This window comes from Cheilinus undulatus, linkage group 12, assembly GCF_018320785.1.
Source record: "Cheilinus undulatus linkage group 12, ASM1832078v1, whole genome shotgun sequence".
In the NCBI taxonomy this organism is placed as follows: domain Eukaryota; kingdom Metazoa; phylum Chordata; class Actinopteri; order Labriformes; family Labridae; genus Cheilinus; species Cheilinus undulatus.
In genome coordinates, this window is record NC_054876.1 from 48467619 (window position 1) to 48490182 (window position 22564).

General features: G+C 39.6%; 1 protein-coding gene across 1 annotated transcript; it reads right to left on the minus strand.

Annotated features, from left to right (window-relative positions):
• Positions 1–782: 782 nt before the first annotated feature.
• Positions 783–21157, minus strand: LOC121519179 (platelet-derived growth factor receptor beta-like). The gene is made up of 28 exons (XM_041802007.1): positions 21000–21157; positions 18684–18741; positions 17520–17588; positions 17355–17449; positions 16893–17088; positions 14207–14467; positions 13992–14122; positions 13833–13914; positions 13629–13703; positions 12387–12570; positions 11777–11892; positions 11585–11696; positions 11391–11487; positions 11198–11306; positions 10568–10662; positions 8652–8784; positions 8297–8401; positions 8051–8155; positions 7438–7540; positions 7034–7158; positions 6282–6394; positions 5977–6099; positions 4846–4957; positions 4568–4667; positions 4014–4119; positions 1653–1752; positions 1356–1494; positions 783–1245 (listed from the first exon to the last, which is right to left on the minus strand). Exons 3-28 carry the CDS (start codon positions 17572–17574, stop codon positions 1125–1127), a joined length of 3093 nt encoding a protein of 1030 aa, XP_041657941.1. The 5' UTR covers positions 17575–17588; positions 18684–18741; positions 21000–21157; the 3' UTR covers positions 783–1124.
• Between the last annotated feature and the right edge of the window lie 1407 nt (positions 21158–22564).

Genomic DNA, 22564 nt, shown 5'->3' on the forward strand with positions numbered 1-22564 from the left:
CAATATCTCCCTGTTTTTCTCTGACTACTGCTGGATTTCATTGTTTTGATGTGAAACTAGAGAGAGAGTCGGTCAAAGCTGGGAGAAATCCCAGAATGCTTTGTGATTATGTTTCGGCATGAACCACGAAGGCCACTTTAAACCGCTTTTCTCCCTCATTATCTGAAGTTGATCCATGACACTGAAGCATGGCTGTAAGTGGTTGACCCACCATGACCCTGTTTAAACTTTGAATCCTTAATAAACACAGACGGTTTTCTCTTTCAGGAACATTTCACAGTAAAAACATCGACAGACACTGAAGATGAAAAACATCCAAACAGGAACACTGTAAAAATGTTGGTTCACCTATACAAGCTCTTCACTGGTCTGTCTCTGACAAATGAAACAATATTAAATTAAATATAAAAATTAAATTAAATATTATTATTAAAGTTCGATATACCAGGAATCATTAACATCAGTTATTGTTAAATTCAGGGCGTCAAACTAACTCTGCTGTTTTTAGGAGAAAGAGGAAGAAAGTTTTAGGCGACTCCGTCTGAGGGAACTGTTTTTAACAGTCAGCAGTTTCTACTCCATCAGCATCACAACAGGAAGCTGAGACACCAGAGGGGGCGGGACCAGATTCCCTTACCCTAGTGTAAGGGAATCTGTGAATCTATGGAATCCTCTAGAACTGTAATAAAGATTAAAACAACCCTGAGTTAGACAGATCTAGACCATGAGCTGATATCTCTGTGACTGATCAGACCCAGACAGAGGAGTTATATTCAGACGTTTATTAAAGAGTTAAAGCTGGGTGAATAATCATAAAGCAGATAAGAAACATTAATAAGAAACATTCATATCAAACTGATTTACACAAAAATCAGATTAACGCTACATGATGAAGCTGGATATGATGAAGCTCTACATATGAATCAGGACCCGCTGCACTCTAAAAATCACCTGGTCTATAAAAAAAATAAACAGAACTGTTCATTCATCAGCCTGTCAGTCTAAACGGAGGGCAGAATAACCCATCAAACATGTCCTTTCTGCTGATGTCAGTTGTGTTTTTATTACTGAATGTCCATCTGTCTGTGGGTTAATTTAACCCTCAGCTTTGCCTGGAAGGCAGTCTAAAGACAGCTCTCCTCATCTTCATCATGCCTGCAGGAGGAAGAGGATGGCTCAGCTTCCTGTCTGGTCTCTGATGACATCTCTGTTTGTGGGCAATCCTGAGACTCTGAGATCACGGGGCTAAGAGGAGAGAAAATATTATCATCATCTTCATCACGACCACCATCATCATCACCCCTATGAATGAAGTTATGGTCTCCAGTCTTCATGTTTCTATCAGGTGTTCTCACCTGTCTGCGTCCAGCACAGCGCCCCCGCTGGTCTCTATGGTGATATCACTAATGGGTATGATGTAAGTGCCATGGGAGGGGCCAGCCTCCACTGGCTCCGCTTCCAGGTTAGGAACATTTACAGTAGGGGTGGAGCCTCCTGTAAACGAGCACAGGTATTTGAGTTTAAATCAGAGGGGTTAATGAAACAATTAACTGGTTACTTAAATGGTTAACTGAATGGTAATTGGACTGTTAAAAGGTTGATTTAATGATTATCGGTGTGGTCGGTGTTACTGCTGCAGGTCTGTCTCTGACCGTCTGTGTTTATCGGAGCAGATCTAGATGAACTCATTCTGGATCGAACAACAGCCGGACTGTCACTGCTCAGGAAGATGTCAGTCAGCTGATCGTACCGCTGAGGAAAATCACAACAATATGAAAAATACAGCAGAAATAATAACTTTTTTTTAAACGGTGCAGATGCATGAACAGATCCACACAGATGTAGATTTGAGCTGCTTGTTACTGTAACTCTTCTGCTAAAAACCCATCTAGTGTTTAAGTTCTGCTGGGTTTGGTGTTCATTTCTGTGTTTTGACTGTGCAGCACTTTGGTAAGCTTTAATCCTTATAAAATGTGTAATAGAAGAGAAGTGGTTTGGATGTTTTGCTTCTGCACACTTTGACTCATTCAGGCAGCTCTTACTTCACGGCTTCCATGAATTTCTGAGGACCAACGCTTCAAGCAGCTGCTTTTAATTAGCGTCACCACATAATAGAAAGTTAGCGTTAACACTCAGCCCCACTAATGACAACAGAAAACTGCCCCAAAACTTACCTCATAAAAGAATGTTAGCGTTAACACTCGGCCCCACTAATGACAACAGAAAACTGCCCCAAAACTTACCTCATAAAAGAATGTTAATGACAACAGAAAACTGCCCCAAAACTTACCTCATAAAAGAATGTTAGCGTTAACACTCGGCCCCACTAATGACAACAGAAAACTGCCCCAAAACTTACCTCATAAAAGAATGTTAGCGTTAACACTCGGCCCCACTAATGACAACAGAAAACTGCCCCAAAACTTACCTCATAAAAGAATGTTAGCGTTAACACTCGGCCCCACTAATGACAACAGAAAACTGCCCCAAAACTTACCTCATAAAAGAATGTTAGCGTTAACACTCGGCCCCACTAATGACAACAGAAAACTGCCCCAAAACTTACCTCATAAAAGAATGTTAGCGTTAACACTCAGCCCCACTAATGACAACAGAAAACTGCCCCAAAACTTACCTCATAAAAGAATGTTAGCGTTAACACTCAGCCCCACTAATGACAACAGAAAACTGCCCCAAAACTTACCTCATAAAAGAATGTTAGCGTTAACACTCAGCCCCACTAATGACAACAGAAAACTGCCCCTAAACTTACCTCATAAAAGAATGTTAGCGTTAACACTTGGCCCCACAAATGACAACAAAAAACTGCCCAAAAACTCATTTTGTAATAGAATGTTAGCGTTAACATTCAGTCCCGATAGTGCCAACAGAAAATTGCCCCAAAACTAACCTTGTACAAGAATGTTAGTGTTAATACTCAGCCTTACTAATGACAACAAAAATCGCCCCAAAACTCACCTCATAATAGAATGTTAGCATTAACACTTGGTCCAACTATTGACATTGAATAACTGCTCCAAACCTCACATCATAATAGAATGTTAGTGTTAACACTTGGCCCCACTAATGAAAACAGATAACTGCCCCAAAACTCACTTCATAATAGAATGTTAGCATTAACACTTGGTCCAACTATTGACATTGAATAACTGCTCCAAACCTCACATCATAATAGAATGTTAGTGTTAACACTTGGCCCCACTAATGAAAACAGATAACTGCCCCAAAACTCACTTCATAATAGAATGTTAGCATTAACACTTGGTCCAACTATTGACATTGAATAACTGCTCCAAACCTCACATCATAATAGAATGTTAGTGTTAACACTTGGCCCCACTAATGACAACAGAAAACTGCCCCAAACCTCACATCATAATAGAATGTTAGTGTTAACACTTGGCCCCACTAATGACAACAGAAAACTGCCCCAAAACTCACTTCATAATAGAATGTTAGCATTAACACTCAGCCTTACTAATGACAACGAATCACTGCCCCAGCACTCACCTCATAATAGAATGTTAATGTTAACACTTATCTCCACTAATAACAACAGATAACTGCCCCAAAAATTCAATTCAAAACAGTATGATAGCATTAACACTCAGCCCGACTAATAACAATGGATAACTCCCCCAAAACTCATTTCATACTAGAATGTTAGCATTAACTAAAAAAAGGAATATCTTATCTTATCCTAACATTTGGCCACTGTAATGACAAAGAATAACTTCCCCAAAACTCACCCCATAACAGAATGTTAGCGTTAACACTCAGCCCCATTATTGAGTGTTTATGGGTAATATCATCTGTAAGATGTAAATCTATAACTGTGATGTAGACTGGCTGATAGGAAACTGTGGATTCATGGACCCATCTCTGGATCATGTTCATTTTTAGCTCATTTTCATCCTGAGGTTTTTGTCTTTTTATTCAATGTGAAACATCAGAATCGGGTTTTTTTTTTTTGTTTTGTTTTGTTTTTTTACCTTTTTGTAATCGTCATTTAGCATGTATCCCACAGAGACGACCAATGAGGAGAAAGATGGTCTATCTTCAGGTTTCTCCTCCCAACAAAGTTTCATCAGGTCAAAGCTGAGACACAAACAGAGAAAACAGTCGAGGATTAAACTATGCAGATCTATTTTACTGATCTGATATAATTAGTAATCTGCCTAAGACCCTCTCAGTGTAAATATAAATGACCGAAGCACTGACAACAAATGCTAGCTTACTAACTTTACATCTATAGGGATGATTGTAATTGTAAACAAAAGTATTGTCAAGTGTCACATTGTAAAGTATCATTAAGTATGGTATAGAAACTATTGTATCATTAACTACGGTATCATTTACTATCGTAACAATTAAAGTATCCTATTATAAAGTATCATATTGTAAACTATCAAATCGTAAAGTATCATATCATAAAGGATTGTAATGTAAACTAACATATCATAACATTACAGATTGTATCTTATTGTATTACCCTTTTCTGTAAACATGCTAACATGCTAACTAGAGCTTTAGCTGTGTGTCATACATGTCCTGAGGGGCATGGTCAGGGCGACTCATCCTGTATCCTCTCTTCAGGGAAGAGAAAAACTCCTGAGTCATCGGGAGGTCAGGGTATGGACTAGTACCTGGAACAGGACAGAATAATATCAGATTTAATAAGAATCAGAAGAGCAGTCAGGGTACAGATTAGTACCTTTACTTATTTTTCTGTACCTTATTTTGAAGTGTTACCAATAAAAGACACAATACTAAAATAAACAAGTAAAACTAAACTTGTGCAGGTTTTAAGAGCACATCTATTACCCAGAGAGAAGATCTCCCACAGCAGGACTCCATAGGACCAGACATCACTCTGAGAGCTGTAGATGTTCTGGAAGATACTCTCAGGAGACATCCACTTCACCGGCAGGAAGCTCTGAAAATGACAGCAATGGTCACATGACCCAGGTCAAACAAACAATGATCACTGTATAATACAAGTTTTAAAGAAATTCAGCATCCTTCATGTCTCTTTCATTATAAGAACACAAATCAACAATCCTTCCCTTATTGTGACTGTTATTTGTTGGCAACCTTTGTAAAAGTGGGTGGGACTGGCGAGGAGCAAGGGACTTCGCCAGTCCCACCCACTTTTACAAAAGTTGCCATCTGCACCCGACTAACACACAAAAATGGAGGAGAAGCAGTCCAACAACCCCAGCTTCACAAACTTTCCATCATTTGCCTTTGAAGATGATATCTTCAAAGTGTATTAAAGGTTCCATCCTCTGCCTTTGAAGTTGTATCATTAAAGTTCATAAAACATTCCATCCTCTGCCTTTGAAGTTATATCATTAAAGTTTATAAAACATTACATCCTCTGCCTTTAAAGATGATGTCATTAAAGTTTATAAAACATTCCTTCCTCTGCCTTTGAAGATGATGTCGTCAAAGCGAATTCAATATTCCATCCTCTGCTTTAAAAGATGATGTCATTAAAACTTATTAAACATTCTGCCCTCTGCCTTGAAGTAATATCATTAAAGTTTATAAAACATTCCTTCCTCTGCCTTTAAAGATAATGTCGTCAAAGCGAATTCAATATTCCATCCTCTGCTTTAGAAGATGATGTCATTAAAGCTTATTAAACATTCTGTCCTCTGCCTTTGAAGTAATATCATTAAAGTTTATAAAACATTCCGCCATCTTTCTTTGAATTTGATCTACTGTACCATCATAAGACCAATATAAATATATCCCGGGGGTTGATTGAGGGCCAAGACCTTGTTGTACCTCGCTTTGTCATTAAAAAGAGTTTTAGATAAATTACCTGGATGCCCCTTGGAGCCCAAGTCAAGGTTTGCACCAAAGTCTAGGGGCCCCCAGGTGACTGGTGATCATCTTGATCAAAATAATTCCCTGAATAATCGTTGTATTGATAAAGTTGATATTTACATTTCCTCGTGCGATGTAGTCGCTCTCCTTTTTCAGATCTCGAGCCAAACCAAAGTCACACACCTTCAACAGCTTCCCCTCGCACACTAAGACATTCCTTGCTGCCAGGTCCCTGTGAATGCACTGTGGATACACAACAACACAGTAACATGTAAATAATATGTCAATAACACACAACAATACGTATCTAATTGAGTCAACAACACATTATTGATCACTAGTTTGATTATCATTCAGTGATTAATGATCAGTGATATCATTTAGTAATTATTGATCAGTGATTCTTGGTTATTGATGAGTCTCACGTTTCTGGATGACAGGAAGTCCATGGCCTTAGCGGTCTGGAAGGAGAAACTGAGGAGGTCGGGGAGGCTGAGGAGAGGGGAGTCCGAGAGGACCAGCGGCGCCTCCTGCTGATCTGAAACAGAACAACATGTTACAATTTGTAATGATGGCATCATCATCAGAGGCAAGAATGGAACAAATTATAAACTTTTAATGATGACCTCATCATCAAAGGTAAGGATGGAATGTTTTATACATTTTTAAAGATGACATCATCTTCATCAAAGGCAAGAATGAAACAGTTTATAAACTTCTAATGATGACATCATCCCTGGTGGCAAGGATTGAATGCTTCATTAACTTTTAACAGTGGCATCATTATCATCAAAGGCATGGATGGAATGTTTTAAAAACTTTTAATGATGACATCATCATCAAAGGCAAGGGTGGAATGTTGGTGAAGCTGGGGATATTTGGGCCTTTTCTCTATTTTTACCAAATATTAGACCATAGTTGGCTACTCCTCTCCGGCTCCACCCACTTTCATAAGTTGCCATCAAAGGCCAGTCAACATGAGGGAGAGATTGTTTGTATATCTGTGCTCTTCTAATGAAAGAGAGATGAAGGATGCTGAATGTTCTATAACTCGTCTGTTTTTGTAGAGAGAATCCTTCATTTTCACTTGTGTACAGAGGGGCTAAATCTTAATCAGATCAGATAAACCAGGGGTCTTATTTATGAACACCGTAACCTCAGTGAACTCATGTCTGACCTGGTGGTGTGTACGGTGTCTCGTAGACGGCGGCTGGTTGGATGTCGGCATAGCTTAGCTCCTTCATGGCCACGTACTGATCAGTCTCCTCTTTGGTCATGTCCATATAACCACCATCACTGTCGCTGCAGGGCAAACGAGACAGGGGTGAGAGAGGAAGAGAAGACAGTCTGTGCACCCACTACAGCCAACAGCAGGTGGAAACCATATTATAATTAACTTTATATATTTTTCAACATAGTTTAATCGTTAAACGCAGATGTTTAATATATAAAACAATAATACTACATAATTGTTATTGTATAAATATAAAATATTTTAATTTATTTATAAACTGCTTTAGTAATGAAAATGCCAACAAAGCTTGTTGAACTGAACATAGATAGACACAGACTGGTTTATACCTCTTGGTGTGAGTGTCTCTCTGGAGAAAGGTGTGTTTGTTCCTCTGCAGGTAGTTTACCAGGTCACCATGGCGACAGAACTCAGTGATCAGATAGAGGGGGCCTGCAGTCACATGATTAGTGATGTGAGAAATGTGGTCATTAAGGTGACCAGCTAATTAGTCATCAGCAAGTCAAGAATGCTGGGTTTAAGGGGAAACTGAGAGTAGATTACATAAAGATTAAATCTTGATTAAAGCAAATTCAAATTAGGATTTAACAAAATCAAATGAGGATTAAATCAGGATTCAAACAAGATCAAATCAGGATTAGATAAGGGTTAAAACAAGATCACATCAAAATTCAACAAGATCAAGTCAGGATTAGATCAGGGTTAAAGCAAGATCAAATCAGGATCATGCCAGGATTAAATCAAGCTCAAATCCGGCTCAAATAAGGATTGAATCAGGATTAAGAAAAGGTCAAATCCGGATTAAGTCAGGGGCAAATCAGGATTAAATGAGGATTTAGTCAGAATTAAATGCAGATTAAATCTGGCTCAAATCAGGATTAATTTGAGGATTAAAGCAAGATCAGATCAGGGGTTAATCAGGATTAAATCAGGATCAGTCACCTCCTCGTGTGCAGGCTCCAAGCAAGTTGACGACATTTAGGTGAGGACCAAGATGAACCAGAACCTTCAACTCTGACATCAGAGACTGAACAGAACCACTACTGGCTGAGAAAACAGATCAATAGATAGAGAAGATCAGTAGAGACAAGCAGATTTATTGATTGGTGATTGGATCGTTAACAGACGGATCAATAGATTTATTGATTGGCTGTTGGATCGTTAACAGACAGACATAGAGGCACGTACGTTTGACCATCTTCACCGCCACTTTAGTCGAAGAATGAGAGTGAACCAGACCAGAGACGTTCGCCTCAACGACACGACCAAATGCACCTGAACCCAACACCTGACCTGGAGAGGGAGAGAGAGAGAGAGAGCGAGAGAGAGAGAGAGAGAGAGAGAGAGAATTTTCAAATTCCATTTCCCTCATGCACTCATCCCTGCTCCAGGTCAGACCAGGACTTGAACTGCTGCCCCTGTTTTAAGACTGGATGTTCTTCATTAGTTCAGGATCTCTCCACATTAAATGAGTTTACTGGTGGTCTAGATTAAATTTGGTATTAGGATTAATTTAAAATAAGTAACTGTACAGCTGTCTTACCAAGAACGACGTGGTCTCGGGGGATCTCCCAGGCAGAGTTGTAGGGTAGATGGGTGGGGTCCAGGTACGTGTACTGCTGACCATCAGGACTCACCGACTCGATCACCCTCCAACGAACTTCATAACGAGGTTTCTGACGGGAGGGATCACAGAACATCCATACATCATGGTAGCCAGGATAAACAGTTATCTTTGTATCATATACAGAGCTTCTACATCTGTTTGGTCATTCTGATAACAGTCTGACATCTGACATCTTCTGCTAACTGGACATTTCATGTCTTCAAAACAACAATGTCTATCAAGTATTATTATTAGAACAGCAGTCTGTCACTCAAAGTGACTTCCTTAGTAGGCAACTTCTGGAAAAGTGGATGGATTTATCATTAAATGTTTTAACAACATTCCATCCTTGCCCTTGAAGATGATGTCATCATATCTCTTAACAACATTCCAACCTTGCCTTTGAAGAAGATGTCATCTTATCTCTTAGCAACATTCCAACCTTGCCTTTGAAGACGATGTCATCATATATCTTAACAACATTCCAACCTTGCCTTTGAAGACGATGTCATCTTATCTCTTAACAACATTCCAACCTTGCCTTTGAAGATGATGTCATCATGTCTCTTAACAACATTCCAACCTTGCCTTTGAAGACGATGTCATCTTATCTCTTAACAGCATTCCAACTTTGCCTTTGAGGAAGATGTCATCATATCTTTTAGCAACATTCCATCCTTGCCTTTTAAGACGATGTTATCATATCTCTTAGCAACATTCCAACCTTACAATTACAGATGATGGACTTGTTTAATGTCTTAATAACATTCCAACTTTGTCTTTACAGATAATGTCAGCCTTCAATGTCTTAACATCATTCCAACTTTGTCTTTACAGATAATGTCAGCCTTTATCGTGGAAACAACATTTCATCCTTGCCTTTAAAGGTGATGGAATCCTTTAATGTCTTAACCATTTTCAACCCTTGCCTTTGAAGACTATGCCACCCTTTAATGTCTAAAAAACATTCCATCCTTGCCTCTAAAGATTGCCATCCTTCAGTGTCTAGACAACATTCCATTCGTGCCTTTAAATATTATGTCATTAAAAACATTCCATCCTTGCCTTTAAATGTAATGAAATCCTTTAATGTCTTAACCATTTTCCATCCTTGCCTTTGAAGTTTATGTCACCTTTTAATGACTAAATAACATTCCATCCTTGCCTTCAAAGATTACCATCCTTTAATGACTAAATAACATTCCATCCTTGCCTTCAAAGATTACTATCCTTTAATGTCTAAATAACATTCCATCCTTGCCTTTAAAGATTTCCATCCTTTAATGTCTAAATAAAATTCCATTCTTGCCTTTAAAGATTGCCATCCTTTAATGTCTAAATAACATTCCATCCTTGCCTTTAAAGATTTCCATCCTTTAATGTCTAAATAAAATTCCATTCTTGCCTTTAAAGATTGCCATCCTTTAATGTCTAAATAACATTCCATCCTTGCCTTTAAAGATTGCCATCGTTTAATATCTTAATATTCCATCCTTGCCTTTTTACATTATGTCATTAACAACATTCCATCCTTGCCTTTAAAGGTAATGGAATCCTTTGATAAGGAGAGGGAACTGGTCTGTGGTCACCACCTATAAAACCACTCCTTTACAGTGGTTGTCTTGCTAATTGCCCCTCCTTTCCACCTGTTGTCTGTCACATTTGCCCAACAGCAGGTGGAACTGATTCACATTTAGAGTTACTTCCTAACTGGACAGGTTGATATCCGGAAAGTGTGATTAACTTGGAGTTACACTGTCATGTTTATGTGTTCCCTTTATCTTTTTGATTAGTGTATACTATCAAACTACAGCATTGTATTACAGGTCAAAGACAGTTTTGACATCACTGACTTTTCTCCAGACGATGATGAGAATGATGAGGAAGATGATCGCCAAGATGACCAGAACCAAAACAGCTGCCAACACGGCAACCTGAGAGAGCAGAGCTGAAGAGAGAGAGAGGGAGAAGGGAGAGAGAAAGAGAGAGAGAGAGAGAGAGAGAGAGAGAGAGAGGGTTAGGGCAAGGGTACTATAGTAATACTCCAATATTTGTGATAGTACTGTGTTAATACCACAGTAATACTACAATATTTGTGATAATACTGTGTTAGTACCATAGTAATACTACAATATTTGTGATAGTACTGTTATAATACCATAGTAATACTACAATATTTGTGATAATACTGTGTTAATACCATAGTAATACTACAATATTTGTGATAATACTGTGTTAGTACCATAGTAATACTACAATATTTGTGATAGTACTGTTATAATACCATAGTAATACTACAATATTTGTGATAATACTGTGTTAATACCATAGTAATACTACAATATTTGTGATAATACTGTGTTAATACCATAGTAATACTACAATATTTGTGATAATACTGTATTAATACCATAGTAATACTACAATATTTGTGATAATACTGTGTTAATACCATAGTAATACTACAATATTTGTGCACATACAGGCGGAGACGATCCTCAGATCTCTTGCTCTCCGTCCTGCTGAGTTCTTAGCTTCACAGCGAACAGCTGACAGAGATGCGATGCTCTGCAGAGTCAGAATGCTCTGTACCTGCACAGGTGAGACATGTGGATGCTCATTATTCTCCTCCTACTGATGACATCACTGACTACACCACTGATGACCACTAGTTACCTGAGTGACACCCTTCCCCTCCACCTGAGTAATGTTCTCGTGCAGAGCTCCACCCTCTGATGACACACTCCTCCAGCCTCCTGTTGTATTCGTGCACCTGCAGGATGCCATCACTGTAACCATGGCAACACTTAAAAAAAGACAGGGTGTGTGTGTGGGTGTGTGTGGGTGTGTGTGTGTGTGTGTGTGTTTACCTGTGAGAGCTGTGACAGGTGTACCAGCTGATGGAGGGGGGCGGAGCTCCCACACTGACGCACACCACAGATTTACCACTGAACTCTGACAGAGATGTGATCCTTGGTGGCGCTGTTCAGACATATAATCACCGTTATTTCATTGCTCATTCAATCACAACAGCAGAGATTTACCTGAAAATTCTCTCTGACCTTTGACCTCCAGGCTGAACACAACCTCCTGGATGTCATCGTCATTGGAAACTGTAACCGTGTAATTTCCTGTCTGATCCATCTGAACACGAACCAGCGTCAGCGTACTGATGTACCTGCAAAGAATCAATTAATCAGTCATTAATCAATCAGTCAAAATATCAATATATCAATTGATCAATCGTAAATCAATCAATCATTAATCATCAATAAACCAACCAAAAAATTAACCAAACAACTAATAAATTAAGCAAACAACAAACCAACCAACTCACAAATGGAAAAAACAACCAACAAACTAAACAACCAACTGCAGGAAGACTGCAGATAACAGTTGAAAAATGTCAAGGTAAAAAACATCTACTGCAATTGGTTATCCAACAAAAAGAAACACAAGATAAACAACCAACCTACCAACTAACCAACAAATGAACCAATCAATCAATCAACCAACAACCAAGCAGCTAACCAGTCAGCAAACCAACTATCAAATTAACCAACCAACCAACAAACCAGCCAACCAACTAACAAATCAACCAACCAACCTATCAAGCAGTGTTTCAACTAAGCAAACTACAAACCAACCGCCAAACCAGTCATACTTGTCTACCTGCTTCCTTTCAGGTGTGTGGTTGTCATAGAATTGGTTTCCATGGCTATGGTCTGGTTTTCATTGGTCCAGAGGACTGATGGGGCAGGATGGGCGTCGATCTCCACACTGAACTCCACTGAGTGATGAAGGAGGGATGACAAGTTGGTCTCGGTAGAGGGCCACAGGTAGACATAACCCCGTTCTGAAGGGGTTAGAGAGAGAGAGAGAGGACTGATTAGTGATCAGTCCGTCCATCAATCTGTCTGTTACCCAGAACTGTCACAGTGATGTTCTGTGTCTTACCCAGAACTGTCACAGTGATGTTCTTTGTCTTACCCAGTACTATTACAGTGATGTTCTGTGTCTTACCCAGTACTATCACAGTGATGTTTTGTGTCTTACCCAGTACTATCACAGTGATGTTTTGTGTCTTACCCAGTACTATTACAGTGAAGTTCTGTGTCTTACCCAGTACTGTCACAGTGACGTTTTGTGTCTTACCCAGTACTGTCACAGTGATGTTTTGTGTCTTACCCAGTACTGTCACAGTGATGTTTTGTGTCTTACCCAGTACTGTCACAGTGATGTTTTGTGTCTTACCCAGTACTGTCACAGTGATGTTTTGTGTCTTACCCAGTACTGTCACAGTGATGTTTTGTGTCTTACCCAGTACTGTCACAGTGATGTTCTGTGTCTTACCCAGAACTGTCACAGTGATGTTCTTTGTCTTACCCAGTACTATTACAGTGATGTTCTGTGTCTTACCCAGTACTATCACAGTGATGTTCTGTGTCTCACCCAGTACTATCACAGTGATGTTTTGTGTCTTACCCAGTACTATTACAGTGAAGTTCTGTGTCTTACCCAGTACTGTCACAGTGACGTTTTGTGTCTTACCCAGTACTGTCACAGTGACGTTTTGTGTCTTACCCAGTACTGTCACAGTGATGTTTTGTGTCTTACCCAGTACTGTCACAGTGATGTTTTGTGTCTTACCCAGTACTGTCACAGTGATGTTTTGTGTCTTACCCAGTACTGTCACAGTGATGTTTTGTGTCTTACCCAGTATCTTCACAGTGATGTTTTGTGTCTTACCCAGTACTATTACAGTGATGTTTTGTGTCTTACCCAGTACCTTCACAGTGATGTTTTGTGTCTTACCCAGTACCTTCACAGTGATGTTTTGTGTCTTACCCAGTACCTTCACAGTGATGTTCTGTGTCTTACCCAGTACTATTACAGTGATGTTCTGTGTCTTACCCAGAACTGTCACAGTGATGTTTTTCCTCACAGTTGTTTCCTGTGTCGTCTCTTGAACTGCACACATGTACACACCTGCAAGAAACAGAATAAACAGTAACAGCTGATAGGAACTGATAAATATTTCTGTAGCGTTCAGCAGAGACGGCTCTACAGGATGACTGTTCACTCAGTATGGCCTGTTAGGCGGTCTGGATCCCCTACCAGAATCCTCCACTGCTGCTGTAGAGATGTTGACGACGGAACGAATCCGATTAGGCAGAAATTCTGTGAGAGGCTCAAATTCCTAAAACAAAAGAGGTCAGAGGTCACAGTCCCGATAGATCAGACAGACAGGGATAGACAGATGCCAGAGACCAGTACCTGTCTGCGAGGGAAGTCCCAGGAGAAGAAGACTAGCTCTGTGTCTCTGACGGTGCAATTCACTATCAGCTCCTCCCCCTTCTTCAAGACCACGCCAGATGCTGCCAGCTCCACCTCCATCTGCTGAGGTACTGAAAGACAGAGACAAGTACTGTGATTAGGGTTAGTTCCTCGTACCTACAGGTGAACATCAATCCAGTCTCTGAGCTCCTCACCTATGATGCTGAACACATGGTACACCTGAGACTCCTTCTTCTGGTCTCCACTGGAGGCCAAGCACATGTACGACGTGTCATTCAGACGACCTGTGAAACCACGGCCTGGCTCATACGTCATCCCAGTAACAAGCATCCTGCCGGGTCGCTGGAACAGTGAAACGTTAAGCCTTGGGTCAGACACCACGCAAGGGATGGTGTCTTCCTCAGACTCCTTCATCACCACACCTGGACCCAGGGGGACGAACCATTCCTCCACACCTAGATAGAAGAGTAGAACAGGGATCAAAACATCAGTAAATCAACCAATAAACTGACCAACCAAAAACAACAAAAACAACCAACCATCCCAACAACCAACCAATAAACCAACCCAGCTAACAAACCAATCAACAGACCAACCAACCAACAAAATAGCCAACCAACCAATCAACCAACAAATCAATCCAGGGCTGTACGTTAACTTTTCTTGCCCATAGCGCTGGTGCTACAGAGGTTAACAATCTTGTAGCACAGAACAAAAAACCTATAGCACAATAAATAAAATGTTTGTTACATCTCTAAAATCAACATGTAACCAAAATATGTACTCAGTAAATGAATGTACTTGAAAGACAAAACCAAAACAGCATAAATTACAATTCTCATTTAATGTCTACCAAAGGAAACAGCCAATCATTGTTAAGAATTTTGGGGTGCAGCAGAGAAAAGAGAGGTTGATGGTTCATCTCCACATTCAGACACAAAACAAGAGCAAACTGCTGGAAGCTGACAAACTTTATGGAAATGTTGGTGCTTGAGGATGATTAGAGCAGTATGATTTGGAGATCAGACTTTGAGATCAGACAGAGGAGCAAATGAGCTCAACTTGTGCTGGTATTTGCTGCTGGAATCCTTTTGTTTGTATTGATCAATTTATTTTACTTTGGCAGGACTGACTGCCAGCTGAAGTCTTTTTCTGTGTTCATCCTATTTACTTACACTCTAACATGTGTTCTAGAGACTGAAGGATGTTTCTTTGTTCATCTTTTAACTGTGTTTCAAGGACTGAAGTGTTAGGTCTATCCATTTTTATATTGGTATTGATATCGGCTAAATTTATTTAGTAAATACCGCCATATCGTATAAACCCCAATATTGTGCATTCCTAGTCAAACTAAAGTTTTATGTTCTTATGTGGGTCTTTTTAAAGGATTTCTTGCAGGCCAATTCAAAATGACCAAGGACCACTGTTGGCCAATAGCCCATAGTTTGGACACCCCTTATATATTTACTGATATTCAGAGTAATAGGAAAATATTCCTAACATTAATTAAACACTGTTAGAGTTTGGTCCATATTGAACTATCAGACTGGGTTCTGATATTTATAGAGCTAATGTAAATGAATTAATCCCTCTTTTCTATTGAACACAATGTAATGATAACATGAGTACTACTGGAGTTAAATGGTATTTAAAAAAAATCTATCTCCAAACTGTGTTTTTACCCTAAAAATACACACAAAGTTTATGCAGTGTTGGATATATTGGTCTTCTCCTCCATGCTCCTGTCACTCTCTCACCCTCATACACTGCTGTCTGTCTGTCCGTGTCACATCGGACCTGTATGCTAAATTCAGACACATATTGTCTTGTTAACCAAACAGCAGCAGCTACGATATTAGTGAAGGAAAATACATGAATCTTTAATCAGAAATTTGCGCAGACTGAGAGCTGCCTTCTCACCAACAGCCAACTCACTGCGTCCGTCAGTGCATAATTGGAGAGGACGAGGAGAACAGAGAAGTAAGCTGGGAGATACTCGTTTTTAGCATCGTCTAACCTACGTGCCTTAATATAAAACTTGGGATTTTAGCAGCGCTCCTCTTCAACATAATGACACCTGTACTGCGTCTGTCCTGAGCCTGCCCCGTCTGGAAGAGCAACAAGTCACTCTCTCACCATCGCAGAGCGTGGCCGCTCACGCTCCAGACGATGGATGACAGAGGAAAAAACATTCTGCTTGAATCTGAAAGGTACCAGAAATAAAAAATAAATGGACTGGGCATGAAATTCAAGTCTCAAATCAAAGTGGAGTGAAGTTTTTGGGGCAACAAGTAAAACGTATCTGCTTATCTTGTCATAGCACCTGTGCGATGAGGAGTGAAAACCTCTTAGCACAGACCAGTTTTCTTGTAGCATTTGCGACATATATGTCGCACTGTACAGCCATGCAAACAACCTAGCCAACCAATCAACAGAAAAACCAACAAAGTCACCAAGAAACCGATCTACCAACCAACCAGTCATCCAGCCAACCAATGAAGCAATTAGCAAACCAAACAACCAACCAATCAACAAACCAAACAGACAACCAATCAACAGGCCAACCAACCAGCAAACCAAACAATAATCAATTAACAGACCAATCTACTGCCCACCTAACCAATCAACAAACACTCTACCAAATATTCAACACACCAAACAGACCAACCAACCAACCAACCAACCAGCCAACCAACCAACCAACCAACTGACCAATCAACAGACCAGCCAACCACCTAACCATCCAAACAACCTCCCAACCAACGATATGACCATCCAACTAACTAATCAACCATTAAATCAGCCAACCTACCATTAGACTCAGTCCATGCCTCACAGCTATAAGGTATTGATTCTACCTGTCAGTGACATTACACACACCTTGCCCAGGTATGAAGATATCAATGTCTCTGCTCTGAGATGTTGATGCCTCCTCACATGTGTATCTCCCAGAATTCCTCCAGGTGGCATTAAAGAGCTGCAGAACACTACTGGAACCCTGGTTATCCACAAAGACACCGTCCACTTGCAAGTCCTGAGGAAGCCGCCATGTCACATGACTCCATCCAGAGCACACCTGAGGAGACAAACAGCAACAACAGAAATTAAACAAGCTGCTCAAGATTCTCAGGACAGACAGACCCTCGGGACAGATAGACCCTCAGGACAGACAGATTCTCAGGACAGACAGACCCTCGGGACAGATAGACCCTCAGGACAGACAGATTCTCAGGACAGACAGACCCTCGGGACAGGTAGACCCTCAGGACAGATAGACTCTAAGGACAGAAAGACCCCAAGGACACTGGGACCAGCATTCTCACCATCGACTCAGGTACTGACCACAGAGAAGTTGGAGTTCGTGTGGAGTAGCACTTGGGAGGATGATGGCTGAAGTTCCAGAGATACGCCCCCTTCAGGACAAAGTAGGAACACACCTGGAAGCAGACAGATAAGTATGAGACAGGTGGACAGGTTACCTGAGAGGTGAGACGTGTTGGTACTCACCCAACAGGAAGTGGAGCATGTACAAACTTCCTGTTCTTTGTCTGATGGTCACCATCCTGGCCAATGATCCTAAGAGGGAATATTTCAAAATGAAATTCTTTCTCTGATAACTGACCATGGCAGAATTTTCAAAATAAAAGTCTGACTTTACTGTTGAAACAAAGAAGATAGAAAACCTTTAATGAGGAGAATTTTACTGCCTGGGTTTTTCAGTTTAGGTTTGATGTTGGAATACTTTTGATCCTAAAACTCATTTAAGATCTGTGGATTAGAAGTAGAAAAGGTCCAGCCACCGGTTTATACAATGATGGACTAACTATCAATTGTTCTGGGCTACAAAAACATCCTGCTCACAGGCATACATGCTGATTCAGTCAGACCAGAGTTAGACCTGATTTAGTCAGACTAGAGTTAGACCTGATTCAGTCAGACTACAGTTAGACCTGATTCAGTCAGACTACAGTTAGACCTGATTCAGTCAGACTACAGTTAGACCTGAAGCACAGTTCAGGTAAACTCAGCATGTTAGCTACTTTGGTTACTTAAGTCCATAGCTAAAATTGGTCTTACTTGTAGTTTTACACATTAGGGTTGATTGAATTATTCATTGATGAATTGAATGATGTAATGATGATTAATGATTAAAACCTAGAAGAGCACCAACATCAGGAGGTAAATCTGTATCTTTGTGCCATCATGAAGCACTTTAAGATCCTGGGGCGTCTGTGGAAGCGTTCAGAGTCTGATGGTCCAAACAGACACATTCCTCTGTCTGAGCTTCCACAGGGGGAATGGGGCTTTTTATTCTTCTTCTGCTGCCAGGGAGAAAAAACCCAGCATGCAGTCATCCAATCACAGCCCCTCCCCTGGGATATGAGCCAATCAGAGGCCTCATTGATGCTGAGTGAGGGAGGAATGTGAGCCGACCACCGAAGAAGAAAATAAACAGCCAAGTATTTCCTGTGGGCAACTCGGCCGGCACCAGAGAGGGGGGGGGGGGTCTGTTAGCCTGTTAGTTGGCTTAGACTAACACAGAACTCCATCTCCCATGCTGCATTTCACCAACAGGCAATCACAGATTCTGTCATGTGTGCATCAGTCCTAATGTGGACATTGAGTAACCTAAACACCAACTAAAAGGACACCTGTCCACAGGCGACTCACCTGTCTGTCACTCTGTCATGATGAAGGTCCTGGGCTCGGAATGGTCTAGCCCTGATGACTGACAGAAAAACAAACAAAGCAGGTAAAGAAAACACTTCTGTGTGACTAAAAGAACCGTTACAGTACAGGTATAGGTATGTACTATCTATCCATCCATCTGTCTATCTATCTATCTAACAATCTATCTATCTATCTATCTCTCTATCTATCTATCTATCTATCTATCTATCTATCTATCTATCTAACGATCGATCCATCTATCTATCTATCTATCTATATCCATCTATCTGTCTGTCTGTCTGTCTGTCTGTCTGTCTGTTTGTCTTCTGTCTATCTATCTATCTATCTAGTATTATTGCAGTTTTATTAGTAATACTAACAGTGTGTGTAGTAGCAGTCTGATAGTATCTACTATCTATCTGTCTGTCTATCTATCTATCTATCTATCTATCTATCTATCTATCTATCTAACGATCGATCCATCGATCCATCTATCTATCTATCTATCTATCTATCTATCTATCTATCTATCTATCTATCTGTCTATCTGTCTATCTAACGATCGATCCATCTGTCTGTCTGTCTGTCTGTCTATCTATCTGTCTATCTAACGATCTATCCATCTGTCTGTCTGTCTGTCTGTCTATCTATCTGTCTATCTAACGATCGATCCATCTGTCTGTCTGTCTGTCTGTCTATCTATCTATCTATCTAACGATCGATCCATCTATCTATCTATCTATCTATCTATCTATCTATCTATCTATCTATCTAACGATCGATCCATCTATCTATCTATCTATCTATCTATCTATCTATCTATCTATCTATCTATCTAACGATCGATCCATCTATCTATCTATCTATCTATCTATCTATCTATCTATCTATCTATCTATCTATCTATCTAACGATCGATCCATCTATCTATCTATCTATCTATCTATCTATCTATCTATCTATCTATCTATCTATCTATCTATCTAACGATCGATCCATCTATCTATCTATCTATCTATCTATCTATCTATCTATCTATCTAACGATCGATCCATCTATCTATCTATCTATCTATCTATCTATCTATCTATCTATCTAACGATCGATCCATCTATCTATCTATCATCTATCTATCTATCTATCTATCTATCTATCTATCTAACGATCGATCCATCTATCGATCTATATCTATCTATCTATCTATCTATCTATCTATCTATCTATCTGTCTATCTAACGATCGATCCATCTGTCTGTCTGTCTGTCTGTCTGTCTGTCTATCTATCTATCTATCTATCTAACGATCGATCCATCTATCGATCTATCTATCTATCTATCTATCTATCAATCTATCTAACGATCGATCCATCTATCTATCTATCTATCTATCTATCTATCTATCTATCTATCAATCTATCTAACGATCGATCCATCTATCTATCTATCTATCTATCTATCTAACGATCGATCCATCTATCGATCTATCTATCTATCTATCTATCTATCTATCTATCTATCAATCTATCTAACGATCGATCCATCTATCTATCTATCTATCTATCTATCTATCTATCTATCTGTCTGTCTGTCTGTCTGTCTGTTTGTCTTCTGTCTATCTATCTATCTATCTATCTATCTATCTATCTAGTATTATTGCAGTTTTAATAGTAATACTAACAGTATATGTAGTAGCAGTCTGATAGTATCTACTATCTGTCTGTCTGTCTGTCTGTCTGTCTATCTATCTATCTATCTATCTATCTATCTATCTAGTATTATTGCAGTTTTAATAGTAATACTAACAGTATATGTAGTAGCAGTCTGATAGTATCTACTATCTGTCTGTCTGTCTGTCTGTCTATCTATCTATCTATCGATCTATCGATCTATCTATCTATCTATCCATCTATCTATCTATCTATCTAGTATTATTACAGTTTTATTAGTAATACTAACAGTATATGTAGTAGCAGTCTGATAGTATCTACTATCTGTCTGTCTGTCTGTCTATCTATCTATCTATCTATCTATCTATCAATCTATCTATCGATCTATCGATCTATCGATCTATCTATCTATCTATCCATCTATCTATCTATCTATCTATCTATCTATCTAGTATTATTACAGTTTTATTAGTAATACTAACAGTATGTGTAGTAGCAGTCTGATAGTATCTACAGTATATTTACCGACAGTATTACTGCAGTTTTAATAGTAACACTAACAGTATGTGTAGTAGTAGCCGGCTACAGTTTGGTGGTAGGTATTTGAAGATTTAGACACTCTATGATGTTAGAGAGAAAACAATCCAAACCTGATGATGATGACGATGATGATGATGATGCTTTTTCACTCTCCTTCCTCTGTTCTATTTCTTCCTCTTTGTGAAGTTTCTCCTGGTTTCTCCGTTCTTCTTCTGCTCTCTGGTCTGAGTTCATACCAGACGGAGGACGAATGGAAACAAGGACTCACTCAGAGAGAGAGAAAGAGAGAGAGAGAGAGAGAGAGAGAGACAGAGAGAGAGAGAGCCAACGTCTGTTTTCAATCTGCCTCTCTGTTGCTCACCCTCCCTCCCTCTCTCTCTTTGACAGGAAGTGGACCGGTCCAGTTCTCCCAGACTCAGAGTCTGTTTATGGGGCTCTCTGGTCTTTACTGTCTCACACTGAATTGCAGTTGATTAAATAAAGTGGTGTGTTTGTGATTGATTTATTGATCAGTCATCCATCAGCTGCAGATCAATGAAGCAGAGGCCTCAGATAGAGCTGTGTGGAGCTGCAGGATAATGCTGCTGTTGTCCACTAGGTGTCAGCAGTGTTAGGCGTCTACATTCAGCGTGTCCATTCTGTTCTAAAGTCTGTTGTTCTTATTTATGTCAGTGGTTGGGCTACCCCTAACCTTAACCCCTAACCCTAACCCTACCCTAACCCTAACCTGAGACCACATGGGAAAGAAACCCTTCAACAATCTGCCACACAATCAGCTAATTTAGATGTTTTCACAATAATTAATCTCATTACTGCTCCTTTACTTTGCAAGAAATTAGAATTAAAAATGTTTTCACATTTTTTTATGAATCAATACTGAATTCATCAGAATAAACAGAAACTGACGAGAAATAAACTTTAAAATATGTGAATATTCTGTTGCACTGAAGAATTTTGAATCTACTGTTTAATATTCATTTATTTATTATTTATTGAGGGTGGTCCCTTAAGAGATCAGAAATCTGGGAGACCAGACGAGACTAGCAGTAACTCCTCAGGCCTGGTCTCACTAGAGATTTAAGACCTTCAGAGTCCAGGTTTAAGTTTAAATCCATTCTGCAGGTTGTTCTAAGAAAGGAACAGAGAACCGAGAAGCCTTCTCTACCAGCTCAGTTCAGATTTTAGGAACAACAAACTGACAGAGTCAGACTGACACAGGCTGGCCGATGCTTCCGTTAAGTTTAGAAGAGGGGAAAAGTCCTGAATTTATGAATGAAGACGTACCAAGACCACGTGGACTTATGTAACAACAGACTTTAGAGGATAAAGAACAAACCCACTGTTATAATAACCTCAGAGCTCCACGATCCACACTGACCACCAGGTGGCAGTATTCACGATTAAACATTCACTTAGCCTAGGACAGGGCCTCTCTAGTCCTGCTAACCATAAAGGACCAAACAGTCCCCGTAAAACCTGCAGCCCTGGACATGCTAAATAATAATAATGAAAATAATAATGATAATAATAATGAAAATAATAATAATAATAAGAAAATTAAAAAATAAAAAGTAATAATAATAATAGTAGTAGTAGTAGCAATAATTGTAAAAGGTAAAAATAATAATAACAACAACAAAAATAGTAAAAATAATAACTAGATCAAAATTTCAAT

Excerpts from the sequence above, each read along its gene's own strand:
- LOC121519179 (XM_041802007.1), bottom strand. The coding sequence starts at position 17,574 with ATGGTGACCATCAGACAAAGAACAGGAAGTTTGTACATGCTCCACTTC. Across the intron at positions 8,402-8,651 it reads CCGAGACCACGTCGTTCTTG|GTCAGGTGTTGGGTTCAGGT; the intron begins GTAAGACAGCTG and ends CTCCCTCTCCAG. Across the intron at positions 1,246-1,355 it reads GCTGTGCTGGACGCAGACAG|CCCCGTGATCTCAGAGTCTC; the intron begins GTGAGAACACCT and ends CTCTCCTCTTAG.